The sequence below is a fragment of the Cryptomeria japonica genome, chromosome 3 (genome assembly GCF_030272615.1).
Source record: "Cryptomeria japonica chromosome 3, Sugi_1.0, whole genome shotgun sequence".
NCBI classification, from domain to species: Eukaryota; Viridiplantae; Streptophyta; class Pinopsida; order Cupressales; family Cupressaceae; genus Cryptomeria; species Cryptomeria japonica.
Genome location: NC_081407.1, coordinates 513,074,472 through 513,086,600, shown reverse-complemented (window position 1 = coordinate 513,086,600; position 12,129 = coordinate 513,074,472). Strand labels below are relative to the sequence as shown.

Sequence of the window (12,129 nt, the reverse complement as noted above, 5' to 3'; positions counted from 1 at the left end):
GTCAAATCATATCTGTTTTAAAATTTGAAGGCAATATCAAACTACTATGATGAGATGACAAAAATCTGAGAATTTATTGTGTATTGTCCAAGTGAAGTTTCAAGTGACTGATACAGATTGATACTATGACAGGTGTAGGAAGTGGTTGAGGATGTTACTGAATGATGGAGGACCCTTTACTGATGCATTTAGGAAATTTCATCCATACAGGTATCTACCATCTATCACTGCTGATTTTTGAGAATAGGATCATTTTCCTGGATGTTTATTACAGTTGTGGTTAGAATCTAATGATTCCAAACTCATATTTTCTAGCATTTAGTCTATAATAAAAGCTACATATTTATGACTATAACGTGGACATGTAACAGATTGCTCCTACTACACAAAAGGTGTGCAGTACAGATTTATCTGTACAGATCAAATAGAGGAATTAAAGAAAACATAGGAGGAATGGATGAAAAGAAGCTACCCACCAAACAAAACTATAAAAGATTACTACATAAAACATAGGAATTAAAGAAAACATAGGAATTAAAGAAAACATAGGAGGAATGGATGAAAAGACCCACCAGACAAAACTATAACAAACAAGTTAGAGAGAGTGCAAAAAATATAAAGAGTGTGCAAGGCATATGTCGTTAGAAAAAAATGAAGGAAACATAGAGTTAGATATTTTAATGAAATTACATGGACGAGGAGAATATGATAGGAAATGTGCTACAAATACCTCATAATAATAGGTCATTTCAAGTGGGCAAACCTCCAACATTCTTTAATAATAACAAAATTCATAGTTTGAAGATAATAAACTAATCATTGCTTCTTATTTTGTAATGTCCCTACTTTGGAATAGGATTTAATATTAAATACTAATAATAATTAAAATTAAAGTATAAAATAATAAAATTAAAATAATTAAAATTTAGTTAAGTTTAATGAATAATCAAAAGGCATGAAATGAAATGTTGTGACTCCCTCAAACATGGGGTATAAAAGGGAGAAGAGAATTTCATTTGAAAGGGGATTATTAACTCATAATCAGAAGTGCAGATCTGATTTGAATAATAAGACAGCAATGAGGAGACATAACTCTTTAAATGGATGTCTCTTTCCAAAGAGTTGTGTCTCCTCAATAAAATATGAAAGTATAAAGGATATGGAATGGAGGAAGGAAGAAAGGGGGGGAAGATAGGAATTAAGGAAGGACTAATGGAAGAAAAAAGGGATGAGAAGAAAATAAGGAAGTGACTCTTTCAAAGGGCAGAAGTAATGAAGAGTTGTGACTCTTTCGAAAGGTGGTAAATTTTATCATTAAATGAATATAAGCATTTATTGCACTTATAACACCATTATGTTGATGATTGTAATAGAACCTATTCCAACAATCTGAGCAGTCTAATCATCTCCAAATCTAACATAACCACCATCACACTTTTCAAGTTTCACAAACTCACTTTTGTCACCAATCATATGATTTGAACATCCACTATCAATCAACCATTTATTTCTATCTCTTCTAACATGAAATGCTGATGCAACAGTTTCAACAACCTTAGACATCTCCTTATTATTGCTAGGTTTAGATTCATCTTTTTCAACCAAGAACAAATAATCACCGTCTTCATAATCTGACTCATCATCTGAAATACCAGCATCATCTTTAACATAGTAGGCTTTCTTATTGAGCTTTCCTTTGTTTTTCTTAAACTTTTGTTTTGTTCCTCTCCTTGGACATTTAGATGCCTAATGACCAATCTTTTTATACTTAAAAAATTTAAGAGGTAACATACCTTGTCGATTTCTCTCTTCAACTTTCTCACAAAGTTTGCTTCCATTTCATCTAGGCTCATCATCTGAATCTTCATCTGAAGATTTTGTAGCTTTAAATGCCGTCTCAGTTCTTGATGTCTTTACCAAACTTCCTCATTTTGAATGCAGACAAGGTGCCATATAATTGTTTTCTACTAAATTTGGACGGATCATAAGTTTCTTCAATAGCTGAAATCTTGTCATTGTAACATTCCGGTAAAGTTTTCATGATCTTCTCTATTGGTTGAAAATTTTGTACACCTGGGAAGGCATGCAAAATTATGGTTTCAACCACAACGTGTGAGTTAAAAACTCTCCTAATTCGAAGGGAAGGCTCCCCCTTTTCTAATTCTTCTAACTATTACAAATTAACTAAACACTAATTTAACTTGGGTGACACAACACCCTTTTCTCCTTTTCAAAAAGTGATATTCTTTTCTCTTTTTTTAAAAAAGAAACTAACTTATAGTAACAATTATAGAAACTTAAGAAATTTCAACAATTACAAAGATGCTTATACAAAAGGAAGTGAAGTTTCCATGAAAGCGCAAAGTCTTCTGTCACTTCCCCGGGACGGGAATGTAGAAACAAAATCTTCACTCTTCTATTATCCTATCAACTTTCCAAAATGATTAATATGATAACAATATACAACATACAACAACTCAAAGTCTATCAATATGATGCACCTCTAGATTGCTATTGAATAAGAACAATTACAAGCACAAAGTCTTGTAGTCTTCTCTTATCTTGACACTTAACTATGCTAATTTAACCCTCAATATTTGCAACACAAAGTCTGCAAAAAATCAAATTAAAGCTCTTTTCCATCAACCTTACTAGAATCTTAAGTATATGCAAAAAAAATATATCACTGTAACATAAGAATAGAATGAATATATGAACAAAGCCTCAACACAAAGTCTGAAACTCAAATGTCCTCCTTATATTGCTTGAGAGTCCAATTTACAAGTATAAACACAGTTTTTATCACTGTAAATTTCTGCAGAATTTTCTTGCTTGCTAGAAAGATAAAAAAATACATAGAGAACCCTCCAATATATATAGGAGAGGGGCTAAGAGAAAAACGTGGGAGAAGTCCAACTAAGTAAGACTTATTCCACAACTAACTATGACTTATTCCAAATTATAGTCCTACTATCTTTCGACTTGTAATTTGTTTACATGTAATTACAAGTTACAAGAATACAAGTAATGTGATTATTTGCAATTACAACTCTTGGCATTACATGCCATTTGTCAAAAGGAAATTACAAATGCATAACTGAAACTAATCTAAGTGTCCAAGACATGACTTTATTTACATCATCCTTTGTCTAAGAGGTCTTCATGCTGTTACAAGATGCTGGAACTTGAAGTATTCGAGATCGGTGAAGGTATTTGTCCAAGAACATCAACTTGCATCATTGGTAGTTCTTATGTCCTTTGCCAATGAACTCCAACCTCATCTTCTTGCTTGGGATAATACCGATTCTTAAGGAGAAGTTCACTCTGTGCATATGACATTGTACTCTTTCCATTTAATGTCATCAACATATGACAGCACTAGATTTTGCTTACTGTCCTTAAATGCATTGAAATCCCTTGTAATCGGGTCTCTAGGACCTAACTACAAGTATTGATCTTGCAAAGGAAAGATGTGGGAATGAGATTATGTGGAGACAAAAGGCGAATTTCAGATCTTGGGAGGCCGAATGCAAGTGCAAGGGATCATAGCGAACTTGGAATGTGGAAATGGAAGAACGCAAATTAGGAAAAATCTTTGACACTTACACTTGCTATCGGGTCTTGAAGATCCAAATGCAAGTAAGCATGTTTGTATGATAGGCATTAGCTTGCAAGCGGGTCTTGGAACCCCAATTGCAAGTGTGAGATGAAGCAAGACTGCAAGGTAGGAATAAACTTGCAATTGGGGTTTCAAGACCCGATTGCAAGTGAAATACATAAAAACACTCATGCAATATTGGCTTGCAATGGGGTTTTGGAACCCCAATTGTAAGTGTAAGGGAAATATGAAGGCAACGAACTTGAAAAACTTGATTGCACAAAAGGCACCAACTTGCAATTGGGTCTTGGAACCCCAATTGTAAGTGTAAGGGAAATATGAAGGCAACGAACTCGAAAAACTTGATTGCACAAAAGGCAACAACTTGCAATTGGGTCTTGGAACCCTATTTGCAAGTGTGAAAGGTTTGCAAGGTAGACACAAACTTGCAATCAAGATTTTGAAACCCGATTGCAAGTATCCACATCGAAATGCTCACACAATGGTGGCTTGCAATTGGGTCTTGAAACCTCGATTGCAAGTGCAGTATTCGTTTCATTTTGCTTTTATAAAACCTACTTGTAATCGGGTCCTAGAAACCCAACTACAAGTAAAGCAAACTTTAAAACAATGAGTTGACTTGTAATCGAGCTTCTAGAACCCGATTACAAGTTCCTACTTGCAATGACAGCAAAAAGTTCCTACTTACAATGTCTGACTGAAAACTCGAAATGCACAAACAACAAGGAAAATAAAAAACAAAATCCAACCAAAACTTTGACAATGATGACAAACACAACCACTGATGATTTAACATTAACAAATAAGAGTTTTAAACCTCGTAAAACGTGTCTTAGAGAAGAAAACTACGAATTTTGAGTAAAAATTTGTAGGGGTCTATTTTTGAAAATTCAAAAATTGAGACAACATTTTCTATCATATCAATATCATCCAAGGTACCGCCAAGATCTTTGATCTCATTCACTGCACTTTCAACCTTCTTAAAATAACTTGTTATGTTTTCACCTTCTTCCATCCTCAAGTTCTCATATCTGCCTTTAGCAGTCTGCATCTAAGCTAGCTTAACTCTGTCATTCCCTTCATAGATGTTTTTCAATCTTTCCCAAACTTCATAAGTAATATCTAATGCAACAACCTTCACCAATTCAGTTTTAGATAGGGCACTAAAGATAGCATACCTTGCTCGTTCAATCTCATCTGGAGTAGTAAGACCATTTGCCGACATCACATACTTCATCTCCGTAGCTTTCCAAATCTTGTAACTCAAAGAAATCAAGTATCCTCTCATCTTCACTCGCTAGAAACTATAGTCGGATCCTTCAAAGGTAGGAATAGTCAATTTATGTGCCATTGGATCTTCCTCGAGCGATTAGTCTCATTTTATAGGAGCCAAAGCGTTGATACCATTTGTTGAATATCTTAGACAAGTGAGAAGGGGGGTGAATCAGTTGTACCAGTTAAAATATTTTACTTAATCTATAGAAACAGATCTGGTAAACAAACTTTTGATTACTTAACCATAAATAGATATAAGCATGAAAGAGCACACACATAAAACATACACATGAACACCATATATATGTGGAAAACCCAAGGAGAGAAAAACCACAAAGAATGCTAATTCTCAATTATGAAACACCTATTAGGGTGACACCAGTTAAGGTGATTTTTACAAAGGGTGGTTCACTGTCAAAATGCTCAGTGTAGGTGGGCTCATTGCTCAGCTACAACTGCTAGAAAAAGAAGGGCTCACTGCTCGGAAGAAGAAGAAAGAAAAGAAAAGAATCCACCACTAAAGCACAACTACCACAACGCTGCAATGCCAGAAGAAACCTTTGGCTTACTACCTTCGGTACCAAATAGCAACAACACACAATCTTATTACTCAATCACAACTTCACACAACCTCGCTCACATTTGCAGAAAATAAATCTTCCTTTTCAATCCACTTGCTTCTATGTCTTCTTCATTATAATCATTCTTTATAGTTTATTTATATTGATCCCTTGAGTTAGGAATCTCCCATGTCAGCCAAAAACAATTCATCGAAACACACTTTGAAATAGGTCTACACTAAACATTCACGCGGTGGAAAGGAATGAGAAGTGGAACACATCACAATGTCCAACATCGATCAAAACAACACGTTATCCATACGCCACAAATGCTGGAGCAAAAACAGAATCATTCAAGGTCAACCGGACCTGAAATGAACATATCAACAACCACAACTTGAGAGCTCATCATCACATTCCAAATCAGAACATCAAAGATAAAGACATTAATAGCACAAATCCAAAATCTCATCATCAAAATCAGAAATGCGAAACACTGCAAACACTGTCAAATATCCTCATCACTGAACAAACTTCCAGAGCACCAAATCATAAATATGACATCCCAAAGCAACTTCCAACAACATACTATAACCTCATGACTACAACTGCAACATATTAGAAATGTGGAGTACAAACCAATCATTGAATCATAGAATTAGTACATTGACATCAATGACAACCATACTGACATACCATCAACTTCATGTTTTCAACAAAGAAGAGATCAATTCAATTGAGAAGGGGGAATTGGAGGAATCATCCATAAGATTGAAGAAGACAAAAAGGTCAATGGACAAGGGAGAAATATCTGATTTCAAGAATTAATTAGGGAGAAAGTCAACAGACTTTGATATTTACAAGGGCAAGATTTAGGGCAATTCCAAAAGGGGACATGACATATTTATACCATATTTATGCTATGGATGCCTCTTTAGGCTGACCTATGCACCTTTATATGACTAAATAAATGATCATATCATAGTTGTAAAACTCAAACTTGGTAATAACTAGATAGGCCCAAAATTTTAAAAAAATTAGGATTCGACAAAAACTTGGCAAATTTATCGAGCTTTTGAAAATACACAATTTTTAAAATTGTTTCCAAAACCACACATATATACTGAATTTGCAGAACATATTCTTGATTTGCATCTACATGAATCAAAATTTTAGTTAAATAAATATCATATACCAAAAAGCAAATGCAACCTCTGAATACATATTAATTACAAGTTTTATCAATGAAAATTGTAAATGATAAATTTCATCTATGACTAAAGCTCAAAAAAGTTTGTTGCCGCTGTGTGGGTGTTGCTAAAGTAGATGGAATAGCTGCAATATCCTCAATAGGTGCCTCATCCATATGATAGGATCAAATTGTGTATGTGAGGAACTGCCTTTGTTAGCTAACCAACCTCGCCTTCTATCTCCTCATATGCTGCCACATCTTCTTCCCATTTAGTTCCCTCACTCACCAAATCAGCAAATTCATCATCAGTAAACAATGGATCCACATCATCATCATCAGGCTTAGTAATCCACTTTGAATATGGATCGATGTCATCAAGGTCAAGTGCTTCATGTGAACCTTTCTCTTGTACCTTTCTTTAATGGAACCATATGTTGTACCACACAAAGAGAAGGTCATTCAAGTTCTTTTGAGTAAATCTATTGCACTTTTTTGTGAATAGCTTTAAAAACACTCCGATTGTGCTCACAACTAGAAGCACTACAAGGCTGAGATAATATGCGGATGGCAAGCTTTTGTAGATTAGGCATTGTTGCACTGTAATCTTCCCACCACAAATCTGCAAGGATAAAAATTGCCATTTATAACTTAGGATTATAATAACTCTAATTAAAATAAATGGTAAAATAAAATTAAACATGTTTTTTAACTTGGTTGCAGAGTCTCTCCAATGAATGGAAGAATTTGAAGAAAACAATACGCCTTTGGCCTTCTTATAACTCTGTATCTCATCAAGTATGAGGTCTTGAAGGTTGACATCATCAATCAATTTCTCAATACATATGTTGAGGCCAACCTTTGCATCTGCTTTGAAAGTAGGGGAGGAATAAAACTTGGGTTCAAATAGTAGGGAATATCATGAATATGTTGGTGGAGTTGTCGGTTTCACCTCCGATCAATTATGCACAATAAGGGTTCATATTTGGTGTTTTTTGACCCATACAAATGTTGAATCACCCCTTTGGCCTTATCCATGGCCTCATATAGACACTCCATGGGGTTTTAAATGAAAAAAATTAAGCAAAATCATTAAATTGTAATATTAGAAAATTTAAAAATAAATCATCAATCGAAGTTTGAAACTTTACATTGATGATCACCTCCATGACTTTGGCAAATCTATCATCTAATATGGTCTTCATGACTTTCAGTGCTTCAACCTTCCTACAATAAGGACTCTTTATAAATTTTCCACTCACAAACATGCACCTAAGAACATTGTATCTAATATGTATTGTAAGGTGAGGAAATAAATAGCAAAGTGTGTCACGCTTGATCACATGAGATCCTTACCATCGGTGTGCTTACTAATGAGATTTAGGACTAAAGTGTGGTCATAGATGTACTTTGTTATATTCCTTCCATCTTCAATCATATTCTTCACCCAACTTAGTTCCACATGATCCAAGGAATAAGCAAGACAATTGGCAACAGAAGGGTTCCAAAATAATGTTGGGTGCTTCACCTCTAATAATTTATCGATGGGCACATATGCATCTACATTGTCAGTCACAATTTGAATAACATTTTGCGCTCCCACTTCTATCACTGCCTCATTCAACATGCTGCACAAGGTCTGTGCATTTTTTATTTCATTGGAGGCCTTAACTAATTTTAAAAATACCAACTGCCCCCTTGTAGCCACTAGGAAGTTGATGAATGTCCTATTTCCACCCTCCCTCCGCCCATTAGATAAAATGTTGCAGCTTTTCTCTTCCCATTTTTTTTTGTTCTTCTACTAGTTGACATCTGTTTTGGACATCATCCTACAACAATTGTCCACTCAACTCATGATGAGTTGGGGCCTTGAATCCCTTATTTGCCATAGTTAATGCATTGACCAATTGTTCCCAATAAGGACTAGAAGCAACATTTAACAGAATATTATTGTTGCCAACTTTTCCTCATGTTGTAATTCTTCATTCCATGTAGTATCTTTTAATGAAGGTTGCACACCAGGAGTGTTACAGGGAGCATAAAAGCTAGAAGTATTGCTGCCCTTACTCCCTAGTCCTTGTATTCATGGCCCAATGGACCCCCATATTTCCGCGTGGATATCTAGAACTTAAAACAAGGATTGGGGCAGCCATTTACTTTGCTATTCTCTTTTTATTTGCCTTCCTTTGCTCAAATGCTGCTAGGTGTGCTTTTGCCTTGCTCTCAACCTTTTCACTAACTACTTCACATGGCTTAACATCTTGGTAAGGGATCCATGCAAAGTGATATTTGAGTCAATTTATGCTACCTTTCATCTAATTAGTGCAATGGATACAAATAACCTCTCCTCGCATGGCACTTGGTGTCCCATGTTTCCATGAAGGATACGTTGGTTAGTCACCAGTTCTTCTACTTGCAGAAGCCATTTTCTTTTAGAAAAGTACAAATGAAACCTAGGAAAAAAGAGACAACTTAAAAAATTAGTAATAATCTTTTTGGGGTTTATAAATTCCTTTTGAAATAAATGCAACATGTTTTCCTAAAGAAATATGATGAATATTCTTTATGAATGTTTGAATAGGAACTGTATAATTAAGTATTTAACTCTTTGTTTCATTTTGACAAGTATATGGTTGTTGTAGACTTGCAACATTTCATTGTCTCCCCCTAAGTGACCTTTTACATGGATTTTAACTACTCAATTTTCATGACCATGAGATATCTTAACATTTGGATACATTTGGAAGGAAATAGATAGAAAGCACAAAATAAATAATTGAAATTATATACAAGAGAAAAAGTTTTTAGTCTTTGGGAAAGGAGGACTGTAATGTCTCCTTCCATTGAGTAGCCAAAAGTGTCCTGTTTAGCCTATTTAATTTCCGTAGGCTATAATTTTGAGCTTTATTAGGAAATATTTAATTAATTAAATTTTAAATAGTTCCAAGTTTCTCGGGATATTTATATTTATTTAATTAAAAGTGAAACCTTGGTTATTGACTTTATTTTATGTCAATGGAAAATTTATAAAATCGGTCACTTTATGTATGGGAGTATATAATGAAATATTATAAAGTCATTATATGAGCAAAAGGTAATTTAATATCTAAAAGGTGATTTTCATAATTGAAATTCTGGAAAGTTTGGGTAGGGTTTTTAAAGGAGGTTGTGAAAGCTCATTTGAATATTCTGGAATATGCATTTTTGAGAAATTCTCTTTGGGAGTCTGAGCTTTGGTTGAGCTATCTAGACTAGGACAAAAATCCTAAGGCAAAAATTCATTTTGTGGATGAAAACCCACTGCACATTCATACAAGGTTTGTAAGTGTGCAGAATTGGTCCAGGTTTGTAGGATTTGGAGCAAATTGATTTATCTTTAGGATTCACAGGTTTTCCAACTTCAGGTGTACAAGTACAAATTTATGAAATTTGCAAGAAATTATAAACTTTTTGTGCCCTATGTGCCAGTGAGAAATCAACTAAAATTTGTAGTACAGTGTGTACAAAGGAGAAAAACCAGGATTTAGTGTGCAGTGTGTGGATAAATCAAATCTATTGTATAGTGTGTGCTGTGGAAAGATATATAATTTTTGACTTGGATTCCCAGCCGTACAATCAAAGGGTCATACCAATCCAAAAACTCAAGGAAGGGTTCCAAACTTTGTTTGGAAGCTTTAAAAACTTTTAGAAGACCTCATTGTATCCTTGGGTGGGTCCCCTAAGGCTAGTACAACCTTACTTGTGGAGTTGCATCCCCTTTATATGTTGTCGTACACTTCCAAAGTGAGTTCTACTACCTAGAAAAGGGGCTTCTCAGCTGTTTGTAGAAAAAATAATTTTTGCTGCTGGTTTTATTTACCACTCTACTTTCTAGATCAGCAGCTTGGAATATGATTATTGAGATTTATTAATAATATTTTCTGCTGTATGTAATCTCTTTATAGTATTATACTTCATTTTGTATCAGCAATACCATGAGTTTTATATAAATTTCAATGTGATTGTTTTTTGCAATATTTCTTTTAGTATAATTGAAGCTGATATAATATGTGAATTGAAAAATTAATGTTATGCTGATTATTTGCAATATGAATTCAAAATAAGTTGAAAAGCTAAAAAAAGACTAGCAGAATGCCAATTGTTTGACAAAATGCCTGAGAGTCAAAAATCAGAACTATTGCAACTTTGGTCAAAATATCCTGGTAGGAAGAAAAACACGAGATATGGAGGAAGAAGGGTTACACCATCATGATTGGTGGTTGGACGAATAGAGAAAATAGAAAATTGCTAAATTTTCTTGTTTCTTCCTTAGGTGATTGTACTTCCTAAAATGCATTGATTTAGTGATTAAGATTTTTAATATATATTTTATTGAATTATTGATTTGTTTCTTTCTAAGGTGGTACAATGTTTATAAAATCTATTGATGCTTCGAGAAATACAAAAAATATTGTATTCCTTTGCGAAGATTTGGAGGGAATCTTGGTTGAGGTGGGTGAGTGTAATATCCCCTGTCCAATGGATGATTGAAACTGTAATGCCCCGCCAGGAAACCCCTAAGGGTTTAAGTTAAAAACACTCAAATAGAGTGTAAATATTTTTCTTTTTTAATAATAGTTAAGAGTATTACTGATTAGTTACAACATTAAGATAATTTGGAGTTATCTAAAACTTAGATAACACAGCGGAAGACTAAACGGACCTAAGGAGTTTCCCAACGCGATTACGTATCCTTACACCTGACTCAACACGCGTCAAATGATCCAATAAGCTGGATATCTTAATTACGAGATAATGCATAAGACATGGACATATATTTATGTTCGATAAATTGACGTCTTAGAATTTTAGGAAGCGCTCATTTACTTTGGGTGGTTAGGAGGCCATCGTGAGGTTATTTACTCAATGCACTTTAAAACATAATTAAACTATGAGGCCTCCCTTAAGGTTCAATGCGATTAATATACTGAAGTTCATTCATTTGGTTTTAAGATAACCACCCACATTTGATATCTTTTTTAAATATTAAAAGTATGGTTAATAAGATGAGATTCGTTCCTTAAGGATTAAACTTCCATTAATAGAGTGAGGTTCCCTCATTTAAGTTTAAGCATAACCAAACTAAAGAGTCGTAATTCTTTTATGGAGGATAAAATGTGAGTAGCCATAGGGTTCATTCATTGAGGTTTTAATAATGCTAATAGAAGGAGCTCAATTCATTAAGGTGAAAATGTAATAGGAACACATGAGTTCATCCCTTTAGTTAAGATATAGTTAGCAAGATGATATCCATTATTACAGGATTAAAATATAAGTTCATTGTGACGTTCTCCCATTAGGATTAGAATATAACTATCTTATTGCATGTCACTCTTTTTAGTTAAACGAAGTTAACATGAAGAGATACATTTACTAAGATTAAGATATAAACAACTATACGAATACTCCCCTTTTTAGTTCAATTTTAGCATTCATAAAGAGATTCT

At 34.1% G+C, this 12,129-nt stretch overlaps 1 protein-coding gene across 2 annotated transcripts in view; it reads left to right on the top strand.

Annotated features, from left to right (window-relative positions):
• Positions 1-12,129, top strand: part of LOC131044998 (DNA-(apurinic or apyrimidinic site) endonuclease 2) — a 119,451-nt gene that overhangs the window by 77,015 nt on the left and 30,307 nt on the right. For both annotated transcript variants that reach the window (XM_057978499.2, XM_057978505.2), the window contains one exon: positions 133-210. In XM_057978499.2, coding sequence (XP_057834482.1) covers positions 133-210 — 78 coding nt within the window. The remainder of the gene's footprint in view (positions 1-132; positions 211-12,129) is intronic.